Source organism: Capsicum annuum, chromosome 10 (assembly GCF_002878395.1).
Source record: "Capsicum annuum cultivar UCD-10X-F1 chromosome 10, UCD10Xv1.1, whole genome shotgun sequence".
In the NCBI taxonomy this organism is placed as follows: Eukaryota; Viridiplantae; Streptophyta; class Magnoliopsida; order Solanales; family Solanaceae; genus Capsicum; species Capsicum annuum.
This window is the reverse complement of record NC_061120.1, coordinates 28,216,179-28,236,770: the sequence shown is the minus strand read 5'-3', so window position 1 is coordinate 28,236,770 and position 20,592 is coordinate 28,216,179. Positions and strand designations below refer to the sequence as shown.

Below are 20,592 nucleotides of genomic sequence, written 5' to 3'. Positions count from 1 at the left end.
ACCGGGAAGAAATAGCTAAAATGGTAGCTGTAGGTTATTTGCCTTTTAGTTTTCCTCCTTCTGATGCCTTTATTCGTTATATACAAGCAATTTATAATCCTATGTTTAACGGTATTCTTAGAACTACTTGTCGGTCTGATATTTTTAGACTTCATTCACAATATTATTTTTATTTATCAACATTGTTAAAAAATATTCAATGTAGATTGTCCTTAACTTCTGATCTTGGTCGTGCTGTAAATAAAAATGATTATTTAACCATTACTTGTCATTAGATGGATAGTAATTTCGTGATACAAAAACGTATTCTTACTTTTTTATATGATGAAGATCGTAAACATACTGGACAATTTATTGCTGATTCTATTGTTAAAATTGTCGGATATTATGGTATCGAAAATAAAATTTTATGTATTGCTTTTGATAATGCTTCTAACAACAAGACTGCTATAAAAAAAAATCAACACTATCTCCGCCCTTGCCTGAAATTTTTCATATTAAGTGTGCATGTCATATATATAATTTAATTGTAAAAGATGGTATTGAGTTTTTTGAGCTTTATATTGAAAAAATTCATCTTACCATTGATTTTATTCAAGAAAATAATCGTAGATCGAGAATTAGAGAATTTAAAGTTAAATGTCAAGAAAATAGACTTACACCTATTTTGATGCCTGAGGAAGTTGATACTAGATGGAATTCTACGTATGAATTTTTAAAAACTTGTTATAAATATAGAAATCCTATTACACTAGCTTTTAACCAACATTGCGGTTCATTTGCTGATTCTGCCGATTGCATGCTACATAATTCTGATTGGGTTGTAATTAATGATCTTGTTAAGTTTTTAGAAAAATTTTATGTACCTACGGTTGAATTTTTCGGTACTTATTATCCTACTATTTGTAATATTTTGGCATATATAGCCGATATTTCTGGTTTGCTCAAAGAATATAAAAATAAAGAAGGTTATAAAGAAGCTGTTCGCATTATGTTTACGAAATTTTAAAAATATTTTTTTCCGACTCCCTCTATTTACTTGGTTGGTGCTACGCTAAATCCGTGCATGAAATATAATAATATGTGCCACTTTAGTACTCTTATTTATACTAACTAAGAAATAAATACTAACCATGATTCTGAACAAGTACAACCTGATTTGTGGACGGTTACGGCTGATGCAAAGGATTACATAGAAAAATTATATAATCACTATGTTGATTTATTTGATTTAGCCGTACCTACAAATATCACTCCAACTGTCGCTCCTCATCCTCCTGAGGAGCCATCATCTTCTAAAAGGCCGGCATATAGTGGTTTTTATGATTCGTTTTATGATTTAAATTATTGAAACAGTGTTGATGAGAGAACTTACACATCAACTTATCGGGAAGAGCTGAAATATTATCTTTGGACGGCGCCTGAGGATCGCAGATGACGGATCAACACGTTGGAATGGTGGAGGAGTAATAAAACACAATATCCTATGCTTTCAAGATTAGCTAGAGATATCTTGAATGTTCCAATGTCAACCGTTGCATCAGAGAGCGCCTTTAGTCAGGGACGACAACAGCTTGGAGACAACCGACACTCATTGGGAAGCAATGCAATGAATGTTCTTGTTTGCCTCAGAGATTGGATTAGAGTGGAAATAAGAAACCAAGGAATGGAACCGGAGCCAAGCGACGAGCTGGAACTTGAAAAAATTATGACTTCACGGGAGAACTCAGCAGAATCAAGTCCAATGTATGGTTTTGCCCCCGTTGACTTCGACTATCCTATGCAAGTTCCCGTTAATATTAACATGAATGAATTGGAAAAATGATGCATAATTTGTAGATTTTTCATTCATGTAAATTATAAATTTTGAATCATTTTGCAATCAATAAAATCCCCAAATTCATTCATTCCTTAGTCCTTACTTTTTATATTTTTCATTTAACGATTTAAAATTTTAAATTGAATTTCTAGTTTTCTACTTTAAATTAAAAACTTACTTCTAATATATTATTAATTTACTACCAAATATTATTAATTTATTATATTAAGTAGTATATGTTTTGTATATTTGTGCATATACCTTCCATGGAAGTGTATATTTAACGTATACATGTGTATATATTTTATAAATTAGTATATAAGTATATCTATATATATTGTAGTATATTTTATAAGTAGTAGTATATATACATTGAATAGTGCGTATACACGTGTATATATCTTCTATAGAAGAGTATATTTAACGTATACATGTGTATATGTTTTATAAATTAGTATATAAGTATATCTATATATATTATAATGTATATATATTGTAGTATATTTTATAAGTAGTAGTATATATACATTGAATGGTGCATATACACGTGTATATATCTTCTATAGAAGTGTATATTTAACGTATACATGTGTATATGTTTTATAAATTAGTATATAAGTATATCTATATATATATTGTAATGTATATATATTGTAGTATATTTTATAAGTAGTAGTATATATACATTGAATAGTGCATATACACGTATATATATCTTCTATAGAAGTGTATATTTAACGTATACATGTGTATATGTTTTATAAATTAGTATATAACTATATCTATATATATTGTAATGTATATATGTTGTAGTATATTTTATAAGTAGTAGTATATATACATTGTATGGTGCATATACACGTGTATATATCTTGTATATATTTAACGTATACATGTGTATATGTTTTACGAATTAGTATATAAGTATATCTATATATATTGTAATGTATATATATTATAGTATATTTTATAAGTAGTAGTATATATACATTGAATGGTGCGTATATATGAGTAATTGACTAATTGTGTATATGTGTATATATTTTTTAAATTCTAATGTAGTATATACTATATATATAGTGTATATATATTATTTAACGTATTTATAATGTATATAGGTGGGTATATGTCATGTATATTGAAAGAATTTTTTTTTTTTTTAATATTTTTGACCGGATTTGATCGATTTTTAACTAGGTTTGACCGGGTTTTGGTGGGTTTGACCGGGTTGGGTTAGGTGGGCCGGGTTAGGGTGGGTTTTATTTTTTTTACTGTTTGGCCCGGTCCGACCCATCTAGTGCCAAAACCGGTCCTTAACCGGCCCTCAATCCGATTAAAATAGAAGGGCCGGTTCCGGATTGGCCCAGCCCGGCCCGTTTTACACCCATAGTTTAGGCAAGAAAATATGTTAGTTGATGTTTTGGATAAGGTAGGTTGCACTATATCTACGTCTAATAGTAGTCAGATCCACATTTTGGAAGCACCTCTAGATCAACACATGCATATTTTGGAAACAGATAAAGTACGAGCTATCACAACTAAACTAGTATTCGTAACTACTTGTAATATGTTAGCAGCCTTAGGAAATCTTAGCATTAAGACAATGTGCAATCCCATGCATAGAATAGATGTTATCGGTATGCCTATTACTCCTTTTTTATAATTTAGGACTAATGTTTCTGTTGCTACTACAATAGCATATAACCCAAGTGTTAGGATAAAGGCTACTACTTTCACTACTTCCGCCTTTGTACAGTCTATAACTGATGTTACTACTGCAAGTTTTTAATGAAGTTATATATATAAATATCCCTATTACCGAAAAAAGAGATTTTTCTACAGGCTAGTCAATAGTGAAGACTAATCCAGATAATAGATGTAGAACTTAATTAATTTTAGTTAATTATTGTAATGCCCCGGGTGTTTAGGCGCCTAAATAAACATAAAAATGAGCCTACGCCTTGGAATGAGTTCGAAAATGTTGAGGGAGTTTTGCTATGAAAAGGGCCGTGCGACACAAGGAGAGCCTCGTGCGATTGCCCCGCGTCGCATGGACAACTACAGGGGGCTACTGCCTCACCTACGTGGTGGCCCCGCATCATAGGGGCTACCCACGATGGGCCTCGTGCCATGAGGGGTGGGCCACGCATCTAGGAATGCACCAACCCTCCTCGTTTCGTCAATAGGATGATATTTTAACACTAATTTAGGGGTGTTTGGCTCTTTTAACACTATTTAAAATGTTCTCCATTCCCATAAAGCATTCCAAGTCCCTAAATACGATAGTTATCAACCAAAAAGCTTTTTCTACTCTTCCCCAAACTTCTTAGAAGCTAAAGAGGCTAAGGTTCCAAGTTTGAGGCTCAAAATCTCTTACGTTCATCAAGATTTCTCCGTCTAAAGGCATGTTAAAAACTCCCTACTTTAATTATTATTATAATGTGTCAATTTACTTGAAAATTATGAATTCTATAAGGATTGTTTGAAACTAGGGCTGATAAGATTATGGTGAAAAGCTTAATATTGACCTTTCCTTGTGTTTTAAGGATTTCCTAAGTATTATTTGTGGGTTTTGTGACGTAAACTTATCATATGAAAATGGTGAAGTTGGTAACATAGATTTACAACTTTTAAGACTATGAATGATAAGAATATGATCCTCAACCCATTTAAAAAACTTGTTTTGCATTGAGTATTATAATGTTTATTTCGTCTTTTGAGTAATGTGTGGCATGAAATGATGAGATGGTTAATAACTTTTTGAAATCCTATGGTGGCTATGTTTATGAATTTTAAAGACGGAATTGAGAGTCTATATTGCTAAATGAAAAAGGTTTGACATGATATGGATGACTTGCAAGTCTTGGTATGAAAATACCAATATGGAAAAGCCTTAATGAAAGGCTCTATGAATGAATAATAATGAAAAATATTTTAATTAAGCTTAAAGAAAATTATGTAGTTCACCGAGAAGGCGCACGTCCTCATGAGCAACGCTCAAAACCTATGTTTTGCTGACATAAGGATGTCGTTCCTTAATTGGACAATGGATGATGTCCTTATCATGAGGATAAAATAGAGGCTTTAGACTATTGGTGACTTTAGCCTAATCTCAGTACATGCGGCAAACATGGACTGAAGCCCCGCCGATTGGGGAGTATCAGACCCATATAGTTCATGGGTTACGTGATATCAGTGAAAATCTACATGGTTCAGGAGCTAAGTTTTAAATGGTCATATCTTTATGTTCTGCATCCTCTGTCCCATAATTTTGTTATCATGAATGATGAAAGATATGTTTTATGACTTGGTTTAAAAAGGATTGTTTTGCCCCTTTTCCTAGGTTGCATACCAGTACTCGTCGTATTGACCACCTTTGAATGCTACATCATTTCATGATGTAGGTTCAGAGGCATTTTTTGGTGATTCTGTGTAGTACTAGGACCTTCACACTCTCTCTTGGGACAACTGGTGATAAGTGGTGAGTCCTCCATTATTCGGAAGGCGTTTGGATTCCTCACTTATATTTCTGATCTTTCATTTATTTTATGGTATGATCGGGACCATGTCCCGACCTAAGAGCATATTCTTAAAGTTAGAGGCTTCATAGACTGAGTTGGGTAATGGCTTCATGTTATGTTTCTCAAGACTTGGATATTTCATTGTTTTGAACGATGAATTTCATATCGTATGGGTTCTGCAACCTTAATTATAAATATGCTTATGATATAGTGCTATGGGGTTATCTAGGGCCTTCATTGGTTTGGGATTTCGGTCATGGCCAAGGGGACGGTTCGGAACGTGACACTTATAGCGCGACCAATAGTTAAGCAACAAGTTATAAACGAAATTATTACTTGGGGTTAAATTTGGATAATTTAAAAAAAGATATAGTAGGGTTAAAAGATTGACGTCAAGCTATTAGAAGGTTGAAAGAGAGATGACAATTAATTTGTACTAATTCGAATAATTCAAAAATATTTTAAGCTTATAGTCTGTTTAGTCAATCTTATAAAATCAGTTTATTTTGAAAGGTATTTTTTCAGAAGTGCTTTTCAAAAGAATACTTTTGTTGAGAAACAGTTTGTGTTTGGTCAATAAATTTTAAAAATACTTTTGAGCAACAATTAGTGTTTGACCAAACTTTTAAAAAATAATTTGAAGTGTATTTTTTCTAAAAGTGTTTTTTTAAGAAAACATAACTACTTTTTTAGATTATGAAAAGCATCTCTTTTATTCCTTAGAAATATTTATTTTCTTTTAAAAGTTTGGTCAAATACTTTTATTATTTAAAAGTAAATATTTTTGAGGAAAAATAAGATTGGTGAAACAAGTTACTCCCTTCGTTTAAAAGAAAATAACCTACTTTGACTTGACACATAGTTTAAGAAAATAAAGAAAATTTTTTGAATTTTGTGACCTTAAATTAAAGTTGTGTCAAATATACTAAAATCCCCTTTAATCTTGTGGTCTTAAACATGCCAGGTGGAAAGTTAAAATTAAAGTATTGTCAAAAAAAGAAATGAATCGTTCCTTTTTAAACAAACTAAAAAGAAAAGTAGTTCATGTTTTTTTTAAAAGGGTAGAGTATTAGTTGATTTGATATTTTCTTTTGGTTGCTTTAATTAAATTAAATAGTAGTGATGTAAAAATAGACAAAATCCCACCTAGTAACGTCCGATAGAATTGCTAAGTTGCAAGGGCAGTGGAATTTCCTAACCTAATACTCCTCCTGCTCAGTGACTGACCATTTCTTCAAACACGCAAAAGTGCAATCAAGAAGAAGAGGAAGAAAGAAGATGCCGTTGACTGCAACAATGGTTGGAGCCATATTGGGTTTTGGTACCCAGGTGTACTCTAACGCCCTCCGCAAACTACCTATCATGCGCCGTAACTACCCTTCTCCTTTTTCTTCTTCTTTTTTTTTTTCAATTAACACTTCGTTTTTTTTTTCTTTTGGGAATTAACTGATGGTTTATTTGGTTTGGATTATTGTAGATCCGTGGGAACATTTGTTGGGTATTGGAATTGGTGTAGTGGCTGTCAATCAGTTTGTCAAATGGGAAGTTAAGTGCAATGAAGATCTGAACAAATTGCTCGAAAAATCTAAGCATGCCAATGAACGTCGTTACTTTGGTAAATTTTCTAGTATCCCTTTATTGTCTTTCACTCTTTTTTCTATTGGATTTTGACCGTAAATTGGGATTTCGAGAGTGGAATTAAATATGCATATTTGAAAATTACATAAAATGTAAAAAAAAATTACCCTTTTATTGCATTGCATTTCACTGTTTCTATCTATTATTACTGTGCTCTGTACCAAATTATGTGACACAGTTTTGATTTCGAGAGTCGGCTAGTTTAATTTTGATTGTCAATTTGGATTTCGAGAGTCAAATTGTTTAATTTTGATTTTGAGAGTCAAATAAAATTTGCATATTTGAAAACTACATAAAAAGAATTATTAAGTCAAAATAATTGATAATTCAAGATATTTAAGAAAGACATTTTTGAATCACAAGATCCCAAAGGTGACACATGAATTGGGACGGAGGGAGTAGCAATTGTGTAATCACTTTGGAAAGGCACAAGTGTTGGAATTGAAATTGGGGTTTTACTTTGGAATTCTCTGTTTTTCTGTGAATAGATTTGGTTTTCATTGGTTAAAGTTGTAATCTTTAGTGCTTTCTTGGAGATGAGGGTCTATCGGAAACAATCTCTCTACCCCTATGTTAGGGGTAAGGTCAGCGTACACTCTATCCTTCCAAGACACCACTTTGTGGGACTATACTGTGTATGTTGTTGCAGATATGCTTAGATGAGGGTCTACCACTGAAAGTGTTAAATATTACTCAAGTTTGTTTGGTTTTGACTTGACATGGAGTTTAAGAAAATTTGAATCTTGTGGTCTTAAACTAAAGATGTTTAGACTGTATTAAAGTACGTCTTGTGGTTTTAAATGTGACATGTGAAAAATTGAAGTGAAAGAGTTTCAAAAAAGAGAAAAGAGGCATTCTTTGTGAAAATGAAATAAAAAGGAAAGTAAGACAACCAAATTGAAGTGGAGGGAGTAGTATTTTCCTTAAAATTTATTGAAGGATATACGCTTGAGATGGGTAATCAAAAAAAAGGATTCTTTTTTTTTTCCTTTTCGGTTGATTGATCAAAGTTGTTTGTTGGTAAAATAAATCCTTATTTTTCTCAAGAATGTTGTTGGCAATGGGTGGTTGGTGCAATTGATGAAGGAATTCTTTGGAAATGTGGTAACCGTTAGTGATTCCGTGCCTGAATATTCTTAGGGACGTCTTTAACATAGTGAATAACCTGTTTTAAACATTAGAAAAGTTGTCTTTCAGGATGTTGGCTATTGTTGCCGATTGGAGTCCTTTCTTAAAAATCACATTTTTTGTGTCTATCTTTATTCTTATTATGGTGAAGATGCTTATAACTTTGGTTGTGTTTCGTTGGATCCTACTTTTACTTTTGGGTTGTAAGTATTAATTCTCAAATGTTAATGGATCTCGTTAAAGATGGATCTTGTTGTTCATTTGAGGCTTCCCAAATCATCATGTAATTTGCTAGTTGTACAAGGATTATTGAGTTGACTTTAAAGTTGGAGTGTTGTATTGTGAGATTTAACTGAACTCTAATAGTACCTGGACTAGCCTCAAAGATCTGTTATGCATTTGGATTGGTTGCCCTATTATTGATGAATTTAGAATTAGATCAGGCTAAAATTCTCATGAAATATAGCTTCCATATGCTATTCATATATCTTTTATTACATGACATAACTTAGTTGTTATAGACTTGATTATGAAAAGAAAAACTTTTAGAGTTATAGTTGATTATATTTTGTCTTCAGTGACATGAGATATAGTTTGTGTTATATGGCCTTAGGTGGTGTTTGGTTTAAATGTGGTATCGGGTTTATACAATTGATAGGTTTTGGCTTGAGCTTTATGTTTATTTCTGAGGGTAAGTGTGGCTGGGTGTTATTTATGGAGGTACTTGATTGGGCTTGTCCAGAAGAGAGAAAACAACATCAGACGCCAACCCCGTTCTCACAATTTGAATTAGAGTTGATGATTCATGCTATGAAGGTTTGGGAACGGGTGGTAGAGTTGAGATTGAGAAAGATTATGACTATCTCTGAGAATCAGTTCGGTTTCATGCTGGGTGGCTCGACTATTGAGACCATTCACCTTGTAAGGAGATTAGTGGAGCAATTTCGGGAGAGGAAGAAGGACTTGCATATGGTGTTTATTGATTTCGAGAAGGCATATGATAGAGTGCCCAAGGAAATTCTGTGGAGGTGCTTGGAGGCTAGAAGGGTGCTTGTGGCGTACATTAGGTCGATTCAGGACATGTATGATGGTGCGAAGACTCGTGTGAGGACGATAGGTGGAGATTGGGAGCACTTTCCGATTTTGATAGGGTTGCACTAGGGATCGACTCTTAGCCTTTTTTATTTGCCTTGGTGATAGATGTGTTGACGCGACATATTCAAGGAAGGGTGCCTTGGTGTATGTTATTTGCAGATGATGTAGTTTTGATTGACGAGACTCGGGAAAGAGTTAATGATAAGTTGGAAATTTAGAGACAGACCCTTGAGTCTAAAGGATTTTGGTTGAGCAGGACCAAGAAGTCGCAGGAGACTGACGTGGTTGTGAAGCTGGACTCTCAGGCCATTCAGAAGAGGAAGAGTTTCAAGTATCTGGGGTCTATGATTCAGGGCGATAGTGAGATTGACGAGGATGTCAGGTATCGTATTAGGGTAGGGTGGTTGAAATGGAGGCTTGCTTTGGGAGTTTTATGTGATAAGAACGTGCCCTTGAAGCTTAAAGGTAAGTTCTACAGATTGGTAGTCTGACCGACTGTGTTGTATAGAGCAGAGTGTTGGCCAGTTAAGAAATCCCACATCCAAAAGTTAAAGGTGGCGGAGATGAAGATGTTGCGGTGGATTTGTGGTCAGACAGGAAGGATAGGGCGAGGAATGAGATTATTCGGGAAAAGGTGGGAGTGGCTTCGATGGAGGACAAGATGCGAGAAGTGAGGTTATGTTGGTTCGGGCACGTGATGAGGAGGGGTGTTGATACGCCAGTACGGAGGTGTGAGACACTGGCTATGGATGATTTTAGGCAGGGGAGAGGTAGGCCGAAGAAATATTGGAGAGAGGTGATTAGGCATGATATGGAGCAGTTACAACTTACGGAGGACATGACCCTTGATAGAAAGGTGTGGAGGATGCGGATTAGGATAGAGGGTTAAGGGGTGGGAGGGTGTCGGTAACAGCAGGGGAGTGTTCTGTATTTGTGTCTGAAGTTTCTTGTTCGTAGGTGTTGAGTGCTGTCTATGGTTTTCGATTTATAGTTTTAGTTTTATCTTGTGGCTAGCGTTGTTGGTTTATTTTGCATACTGTACAAGTTTATATGCATTTATGTATTGTGTTTGTTATATTGTTATTGATTCTAAGTCGGGGGTCTATCGGAAATAACCTCTCTACTTCACCTGAGGTAGTGGTATGGATTGCGTACACTCTACCCTCCTCAGGTGGGAATACATGGGGTATGTTGTTGTTGTTGGTAGCCTTTTTTATTAGAGAGAGACCCAAGGGGGCCATTTTCCTTGGCACAAGAGTGCTCATTACCTTTTACGGTCCAAGCAATGGACTGGTTAAAGATTCCAACTATGTTACTTCATCTCCTACAATTTCCTTCTTACACTAGAGAGTACAGAACTCTTCAATAGAAAGTTTGATCTCCCTGGGATTCTTGCTAGTATCAACTTTCACCTGCGATCTAGCCTAAGTTGCGCGTTTCTTTTGTTTCTGCATCAGACTCTACCAGCCAACCAAGCATATCTCCAAATAATTTTGGAGAAGGAATCCATGCAATCTTTCCCAAATAATTTTTGGGTCCTTTTTGCAACAAACCTCCATCCTTTGTCTGTTTTGTCTGACCATCCATCATTCATTGAGAACATGGGAGGATGATCAACTTTTTCCTTTGGTCTTGTGTGGTGACAATCCTTAAATATCCATTGAAATTTTGCTGAGATCTCTCCTTCCTAACCAATCATCTGTTGACGTCACCAGTTTTTTCAAAAGCCCATAACCCAAAAAGCCCATAACCCCCTATCTGGCAAATTCAAGACATGATTAATTTAGGCAATAAATCCTTCATTTTTTTTTAATGAAGTAAGAGTTGTATTAATAACAAAGCATCCAGTGGATGCAAGAAAGGTGCTCTCAAATCCCGTTTACAAAATGCAGCTTTCTCTCAATTTGCTCATTCTCGCGTTTAGTGACTCTTCCTTTTATCTCAAAAGACTTATGGCCAAATCATAAAAAGGGTTCTTCTATCTGGTGGTGAGAGAAAGCAACCAGTTTTTGAAGATCACAAGTTGAATTATCTAGTGAAAACTGGTCAGTGAGGTTAGTCTGTGGTAGGTGAAAGATCGAGGAGCAAGTTTGGTGTGGGATTGGAATGTTAGAAAGGTTAATCGGAGGAGAAGAGAAGGCGAAAACATATTCTTTCAAAGGACGTGTGAGGTTTTCTGTTGGTCTCTTTGAATATTTTAATGGTGCTTTTTGTTCCAATTATTCTACTGCATAGTACTATATTTAAATAGTAGAAATATCTTATCAACACCAACACCACCAATAACAACATACTTAGTGAATTCCCACCTAGTGGGGTCTGGGGAGGGTAAAATGTACACAATCCATACCACTACCTCCAAAGAAAATTTTAATGACCCAAAGTTGTTATGTCTGCATGCGCCAATTGAATAATCGTGAAAAAGAGAAATGGGGTCAGCAGATATTTTACAAGGAACGGTGGAGATAATAATAAAACAATGGTGGAGATTAGCCCAATTATTAAGGCAGCCAGCTCAGCACCAACTCAACCAATTCTATAAATAGACTTAACAGAAATTGGGATCGGCAGTTATGAATTTGATCAGAATTCTCTTTGTCTAATCTTCTAGAACCTTCTTCTTTCTCTTCTACTCTATGCTCTCCTTCATTCTAAGCTTTACTGCATGTATCCATGGTGGAAGTTGCAGATTCACAGTGAAGTATAGCTTAGTGTTTCCTTATTCATTGATTGTAATCGTTGGTTGTTATCAATAAAATTCTATTCCATTATAAATTCGAATTCACAATTCCAATTGATTTAGTTACATTACAAGTGGTATCAGAGAAACGAACCTGTCTCGACTGTGAGTAGTAATTCGGAGAAGACGTTTGCAGAATCATCGACCTTGGTTGAATTGGTTGAACGAAACAATGCAAATAGAATGACCCCTATGAATGGAATGTTGGGTATAGTTGTGAATGTTAAACAATTACAGGTGTGGTGTGAGGATTGCATATGTAGCGTTGACTGCCAATGCAACTCTTGTGTCTATTGTTGTGTACGCAACATTGACTGTCATTGCTACATTTGTCATGATGATTGTTTGGAGGAAAAGAATGAAGGGGAAAACTAGGTTTGATGGAATCGATGGGGGAAATTGCTGAACAAAAGGATAAATCTAGTGTAGGTGTATGTTTTACTGAGAAGTGCAATGAGTTGAATGAATGTGTTGAAATCGAGGCTATCATAACAACGGCGGAAGTTGACATAACAGGGATATGTTGTGGAGATGTGCATACTTTAAGTTTGATTGTCGTGAAATTTGACTTGCGCTTACATGATCCTGATATGGCTAATATTGTATCTTTAGCTTATGCTTCCGAAAGGAAAAATGGTAAAGCTAATATAGTTTGTGACCTGGATGGAATGGGATTCAATTGGTTGCATCATTTAAAGGAGATGCATGACAGAGCTGCAATTTGTTCTTGGTGCCTCACTTTCTTTATTTCTATAGCTTCTTCTTTTGTGCATTTTCTGGATTATGGCCGAACATATAGTCTTAACAACTCTGAGGTTGTGATGGCGTGGAATGAGAGGCAATTTATTTGGGTGCTTGATATTTACTAGAGGAGCATCAAATCTAATGTTAATGGATCGCAATATAAATTTTTAGTATGTTCCTTGATTGAGTGGAGTATCATTGTTGTTGTTGGGTTGAGCACTTCTCAAATTGATATAGTGCGAAGAGGTCTAATCGTGGATTCAGCTGAGGCAGTGCAGAACAAAGGTCTTACGAACATCATGGGACACAACCTTTCCTTCATTCCTTTTAAGTCAATTTTCAGGTTCATAGGTGCTCGTAAGGATTGGAAACTCCAGCTTTCAAATCCATTTAGTTCCAATTCTCACTTCCTTATTTACTGGGACATAGATGATTGAAAGAGGATTAGCAAGCCAGTTCTAGTATTTGATCCAGGAGGATTGGAATACACCATTACATGCCTTGACATAGAAGTTTCCTCATGCTTCTCATTAAGACATATAAGTTCTCATGCTAAAAAATGCTAAAAACACAAGGTGTCTGGCCATGGATTTTTGGAAACAGGGTGGTTGGCTAAAAGGTGGTGAAGTCTTATATGTTGGATTCCTACACATACAGTGCCAACTACATATTGCTGCAAGTTTGTTTTTCAAGAAAAATTCTCATCAAGTTGGTCTTCTTAATTTTGCTGGTTCATATAATGGTTTTCCATGTTACGAAATGAAATGAAGGGTGATGTCAACGGAATAACACCGTTGGTTACCAGTGATTTCTTAATGCTCTTTCTTTACTTTGTTGACTATACTTGTACTTGCTCAGTGAATGATACCAAAAATTCAACGAAGAGAGGTAAGAGGACATCGATGGATTTACTTGATGCCTACAAAGTCACTTTTCAGACTGATGAACTAGTTGAGTTGCACTGTGAATTCCAAATTTCATGTGTTGGTATCGATGATTTTCTTTGTCGGTACCATAAAAGATATAACTTCATGGGACAATTACACTTTACGGCAAGTCTGCCTAAAGGTATAATTGTTAGCTTCACTGTTGGGTTGCTTATGCTCAACATTATTGGTGTGTCCTGTTATTGTCCTGGTGTAGTTCGAAGACAAATGACAAAGAAATCTAGTGAGACTTTGAAATGCAAGAGCTTTTCTTGGTTTATTAGTGAAAACAAACATCAGTGCGAGAGTGTTGTTTTTGGCGTAGCCAAGGTTCCTTGTGGTGCAAGTAGAGCCTGTTTAAGGTTAGGCAATGATACGGAACCAATTCATTCGTCATTTGCAAGGTTGATGATGCAGCTTAACAAGGCTTCACAGTCGAATGCATCATCCTTGACCTTGAGGACAAGGTTAATTTCAAGCGGGAAGGATTGTAATGACCCAAAGTTGTTATGTCTGCATGCGCCAATTGAATAATCGTGAAAAAGAGAAATGGGGTCAACAAATATTTTACAAGGAATGGTGGAGATAATAATAAAACAATGGTGGAGATTAGCCCAATTATTAAGGCAGCCAACTTAGTACCAACTCAACCAATTCTATAAATAGCCTTAACAGAAATTAGGATCGGCAGTTATGAATTTGATCAGAATTCTCCTTGTCTAATCTTCTAGAACCTTCTTCTCTCTCTTCTATTCTATCTTCTCCTTCATTACTTCATTCTAAGCTTTACTACATGTATCCATGGTGGAAGTTGCAGATTCATAGTGAAGTATAGCTTAGTGTTTCCTTATTCGTTGATTGTAATCGTTGGTTGTTATCAATAGGACTCCATTCCATTATAAATTTGAATTCACAATTCCAATTGAGTTAGTTACATTATAAAAATATCTTATCAACACCGAAAAATATAAATGTTCTCCATGCTTAGCCACTTTATTCTCCAGTGAGAGACAACCAACTATGCCCTATCTGTCTCTCCTCTCAGAAGAATCAGCCTGATACATATCATTATCGATCTAGATGAGTTTTGTTCCTCCGTCACAATTCCCTTTCATTTGCCATCCATTTTGACTGCTTCTTTGTTTTCTTTGTTTGATGCCCTCTATTTTTTGAATTTCTACTCCTTTATTGGAAGGGGAAACACGCTAGAAAGGTCTATGTATATGACTGCAACATTTGTCAAATCAGCTAAACCAGCAAATATATTGTTACTATGTGTGGTGAGAGGATCAGACACAACTGCCACCGGGCACATGTGGTGGGTCTGATAGTGGTACCAAAGTAGGTAGAGGACCTCTGGTTCATGAAGTCAGCAACATTGTTGAACCTAGGAATAGGAATAGGGTGGTGGATGGATAAGACCAAAGAAAAAGAGGATATTCAGGAAAATCTAAGGTTCCCATTTTTTGCCCATTTCTCTCATAATCATGCATTTGGATGTGCTCTATCTTGTTAATCTTGATCAATTCTTTCCTCAACTTTTCCCAAACGCTCCTCTACCCTATCAAATCATTCCCTCATCTAATCAAAGTTCTATTCAAAGTCTCCATCTGTTGGTTTATTCGTCTCATCATACAAGGCAACTTTCAATTGATGCCTCCTCTCCCATCTTGGGCTTCTTTCTCCCCTTCTTGCCTCTTTGGACCATTAGTTTTTTTTTTTTTGAAACGAAAAAAAAACAATAATATACAATTTTGGAGTTGGTTTTACTTCGACATCCCTATCTAATATCGTGATTGCAAAAGGGGAGAAAATGCTACGAACATTCGAGTCAAATTTACACAACTTTGAATGTTATTACTATTTCTGTCAACATTGATAAGCACTCTATTATAGATGAAGTAGAGTAAAAGTACCCTTGGAGTGTAATTTTTAAATTGAGGGAACTAGGTAATAACTTAGTATTGAGAAAAGCAAGGGTAGGGTTGGCAACGTATTTTTGTCTTGCTCTGAAACCATAATGCATCCAATCTATACCAAAAAGAAACCAAATGGTATCTATTTCAACATTTGCCTCATTTGGAATTCTTGTAAAAGTATGGGTGACTTGGTCATCAACATTATCAAAGATCGTAGCGTTGAGTAATTTTCTCGACAAAGCAATTACTTCCCCCCTTCACTATTGAAAAATCCAAATCCTTTTCTAAATTATGGTAGAATTGCAGCACCCATTCTATATAGTAATTGTTAGCATAGATGCATGTTTTTAATGTTGATTCACAAATTGGGAAATAGTTTTGTCAAAAAATAAGTGAAGAAGGGAGAGGAAGAAAAAGAAAATGGGAGGTGGAGGGGGTATTATGATGATTTAGAGTAATTTTAAAAAAAAAAAACGAGAATGGAAGGAGAAGAAGTGAAAGGACAAGGGAGGGGAAAACAATCCGGGGGAATGGATAGGAGCAAAGATGGTGAAGGGGTTGGGCCTGGGGTTAGAAGAACATGGAAGGTGATTTTCTTTTAATTTTCTTTCTTTCTTTCTTTATTTATCTATTTATTTTTAAGTATAATTTTAGAGGACTTTTTTAATCTACTTTTTACCCCTCTGACATGTATACTCAAATTATTGGCCCAATTAAATATGTTAGTGCATTTGTAATTCACACATAAAGCCTATTAGAGTCGGGCATTTATGAGGCACATTTTGGAGGACTAGAGGTGCTTAGTTGGTCGCTAGGTTAGTTGGAGTTAAGAGTCGCTGTGGACAATTCAGGAGTCATTTATGTATTTTGCCTTACTTTTTCCAGCTATGATTGGACAAATTTTTGTTAACAAAGCAACGGATAAAAAATTATGCAAACAAGGTCCAAAATAAGAGTAACTTCATGTATATTATGTACATGTTAAAAAAAAAAAAAAAAAGCAGAAAAATGTGTCTACTCTTTGCAATAAGATTTTGATTCAAGAAACGATTGACTCTTATGATAATGTTGGGAGAGACAAATCATTATAAATACGTTGTTTACACTTACCGGCATTAAGCATGACAATACAGGACTTATAAAGTCCTAAAAAGTATTTTATAAGTTAGTGTTGATTTTTCGTTAGTGTAATTTGACATGAAAGGCAAGCCTATAAACAAATTTGAGAAACTCAAGAGTTGTGATTGGAGAGCAATCAATCTCAAAATATTTTGAGGCCAATAAACATCACATGTACAAGGTAAAGATTTGGTGAACTTGGAAAAGTTCTTCCAAGGTACCTGCTCGCTTCTCTCTCATGCTCCAAAATAAATTTTTCCTAAGTATGTGCAAGGTTGTTAGTTTGGCCTCTTCAAATATTTTAATGATGATTTGAGATCCATGAGCTTTACATTTGTATTTTAGGTCAGAAACGTATATTTCGAAGAAAAGTCATTGAAGTCAAATGTTTGGTATCTAATTCTCCCTCCATCCTAATTTATGTGGCGATGTTTGATTGGGATTCAAGTTTAAGAAAGATATTTTAAAACTTGTTGTCTAGACCAGTGATAGGCCTTTTGTGAATATATATAACCTCATTAAGGTTATAAAATAGTTCAAAGTTAAATTATTTCTAAGTACAGAAATATGTCATTCGTTTTGATCCATCAGAAACAACCTCTCTACCTCACAAAAGGTATGGTCTGTGTACATCCCACCCTACCCTGCTCAGGCTCCACTTCTGGGATCACAGTTGGTATGTTGTTGTTTTGGGATAAAGTACAAAGGAACCACATAAATTGACATAGGGGCGTGTAAAATTCCAAAAAGTGAAATTTTGGACTAGTATAATTCCAAAAAGTGAAGACACTAGGAAACATGTGATAAGAAATCCTAATTTTTTTGGTTGACTTCTAAAAAGTGCTAAATAATTTGCCACGTGATTTGGCCTTGAGGAATTTGAGGTTGTTGAATAAACTCAATTATTTCTCAAAGCTATGTGGGTTCAAGAACAGTGAGGAGACTGGAATGCTGATTTCTTGATGTTCCTCCCTGATGAACATTGAAGTGTAGCCTAATGGTTTGGGTTTAGTCCTCGAGATTAAGATACGGTTTAAGATAGACTAATGCTATCCAAATACTGGTTCTTATTATTAAAATATGTCAACGAACCACTTGTATGCAGGTGTATTCAAATAGCAGTATAAGCATCAGGAAAGAAATAGTAATGTAACCAGCGCTGCTGAGTGCTGAGTAAAAGTCCTCCATAGTTGTAATTTGCAAAAGCAAGAACAAATTAGCACTGTTAATGTGTTCTCCCTTTTTTCATTCTAATGAATTTTGAACATTTTAGACATAAATGTCACAAGCCTATTGCTTATCAAAATGTTGAAATTCCATTTTTTACTTGGTCAAAAATAAAATAAAATGGATGGGAACATTTGGATAAGCAATGCATTGAAATGTCGAGAGAAATTTTTATCTTTAGTCATGAAAGCCCTTTTAGAAACTATGTAGGAAGAGTAGAACCATGAGGTAAGGTTTCAGGTTCAAGTTCCAGCAGAAAAGAAAACACTAGGTGATTTTTTCTCATTTGTCCAAACCTTGGTGGACAGAGTTACTTGATACCTATGCTGGTGGGAGGTAGTAGGTACTAGGTACCACGTGAAATTAGTCAAGCTGCACGCCAAGTTAGTTCACACACCACGGTTATAAAAAAAAAAGGGGAAGTAAGAGCATACTACAATACCAAAGGCTCAACAAAGCTGATGAGTTGCCCCTATTCAATCATGAAATAGAATCAAGTTTGTGCTTCATATTTGTATTAGTATGCTGTAAGGTGTGCGCATTCTGGAAGTTAGTCTTCATGGCGGTATTATATTTGGAGTGACTTTCTATTATGTTGTGTCAGTAAGTCTATTTGTAGTTCTTTTTTTTGACTCTTGTATTTGTAGTTGTCCTAATGTCACTGGAACTTTTGTTGCAGATGATGGCGAAGATTAATACTATGGGCGGTTTCCAGAGAATATGTTGCGATAGCTAGCAGCTCCAATGAGTCAAGTTTGCTTAAGCAGTTTTCCTTTTTGTAAGGTTTGCAGTACATTGATCTTTGTATCAGCGAAGAACACGTTGCAATAATCATATTTTGACTGTCTTGCAAAATGTGTTTTCTCTAATAATTAGACCATTCATAGTCTCCTACGACTGTTTGGGATCATTTTATATGCTTTTATTGACATTGATTTTTTTTATTTTTAACATTCTGATATGAGTTTGAAAAATGAAGATTAAATGAAGCTCAGCTGGGAATCATCAAATTAGTTAGAAGTTAGTTAAACGTAGTTAAATTGTATTAGAATTCAAAATTCTGTTTTTACTGTCCATTGTAGTTATTAATGTAGCTCAATGTCACAAAGTTAGTAACTCGATTACAGTGTTAGTTACACTTGTCAGCTGCAACTGTTAGCTATAAAGTCAAGTAGTATTGATGTAATTATTCATTCATTGGATAATAACAACCCAGTTTTTCTCTATTTTCTCAAATTCTCAGTTCAGTTACCACCAAATTCTCGGATCAATTTCCTGAACCGGTTATCATCTTCCTCGAGAATCGATCTCCTGGATTAACATTCTTTGCATCAAGTGTTATCAAAGCTAGTAGGTTCTTGGACTGATAATGGTGCGAAGTAAGGGTCAAGATAAGCCTGTGGAAGAAATGAATGACAAATTGATAAAAATTTAAGAAATTCAAGATCAACTGCAACAGTTTAAGTATGGATGCAAAAAACCAACAAATTGATAAAGAATTGTTGGAGATTCTTGAAGCATTGGGATTAATGACACAAAGGAAAAGAAAGAGAACAAACTAGAGCAGAATCCACTAATGAAATGGCTTGTTCAGTGGAGCTGCAACAAGAAGAAAGGCTAAAAGAAGGTCATCACATCTCGAATTCACTGCGTAATCACTTCACAAAGTATTCTCGACTTGAATTTCCTAGATTTTCAAGCTGAAATTTAAGAACTTGGTTATACAATGTCGAGTTTTTTTCCAAGGATGAAGTACCTTTTGAGCAGAGGGTTAAGATAGCATCCATCCATTTTGATGATGAGGCTATAGCCTGGCATAGATCATATATCAGATTCAGGAATTTTGTAGTGGATCCTACTTGGACTGAATATGTCATAGCCCTAAATGAGTGGTTTAGGGATGGATTTGAGGATCCAATGGAAGCCCTAAAGAACTTGAGACAAATTGGTAGCGTAAGGAAGTATTAGGCTAAATTTGATAAACTGTTGACTAGGGTTAACTTGTCAAAATTTGAGACAAACTGGTAGCTTAAGAAAGTATTAGGCAAAATTTGATAAACTGTTGACTAGGATTAACTTGTCAAATGAAAATGCTTTCAGTTGCTTCTTAGGGGTTTTAATTCCAGCACTAAATAAGGCTTTTAAAATACAGGGTCCTAAAACATTAATGAAAATGCTATCAGTTGCTTCTTAGGGGGTTTAATTCCAGCACTACATAAGGCTTTTAAAATACAAGGTCCTAAAACATTGATGCAGACTTATAAGGTAGCTAGGCTACAACAAGAGGTGCTTGCGGCACAAACTCAGTCATGGGTTTGAAGGTACCTTATAAGAGTAATAGTGGATTATTACCTACTCCTGCAGTGGTTAAGCCTGTGTATACTCAGAAAACTTGTTACAATATTGCATCCAATTTCACGTATAAGAAACCTTTTGAACAAAAGCAAATTACAGATAACAAATTTCCAAGTAAAAAGAATGAGAAAAAAAGCAATAGGCCTGTGTTTTTTCTGTGATGAGAAATATGTACAGGGGCACAACTATAGAAGTAACAAGCATTTGTATATGGTAGAGGTAGAAGAAGTAGAAGAACGGGACATGGAGTCAGCTAAGTGCATGAATCAATGCCTATTGTGACTAGTGAATCAGATGAGTTCATGGCCATATCATTACAAGCTTTTACAGAAGTGACAGGCTATCAAACTCTTAGGGTCAC

The 20,592-nt window shown here is 35.1% G+C and overlaps 1 protein-coding gene across 1 annotated transcript; it reads left to right on the top strand.

Annotated features, from left to right (window-relative positions):
* The first annotated feature begins 6,390 nt into the window (after nt 1–6,390).
* Nucleotides 6,391–18,786, top strand: LOC107845570. Its single transcript, XM_016689982.2, has 3 exons — nt 6,391–6,709; nt 6,818–6,955; nt 18,556–18,786. Exons 1-3 carry the CDS (start codon nt 6,619–6,621, stop codon nt 18,570–18,572), a joined length of 246 nt encoding a protein of 81 aa, XP_016545468.1. The 5' UTR covers nt 6,391–6,618; the 3' UTR covers nt 18,573–18,786.
* Nucleotides 18,787–20,592: the final 1,806 nt, after the last annotated feature.

Coding starts and splice junctions, on each gene's coding strand:
- LOC107845570 (XM_016689982.2), top strand. CDS start 6,619: ATGCCGTTGACTGCAACAATGGTTGGAGCCATATTGGGTTTTGGTACC. Junction 6,710..6,817: donor CAAACTACCTATCATGCGCC/GTAACTACCCTT, acceptor GGATTATTGTAG/ATCCGTGGGAACATTTGTTG.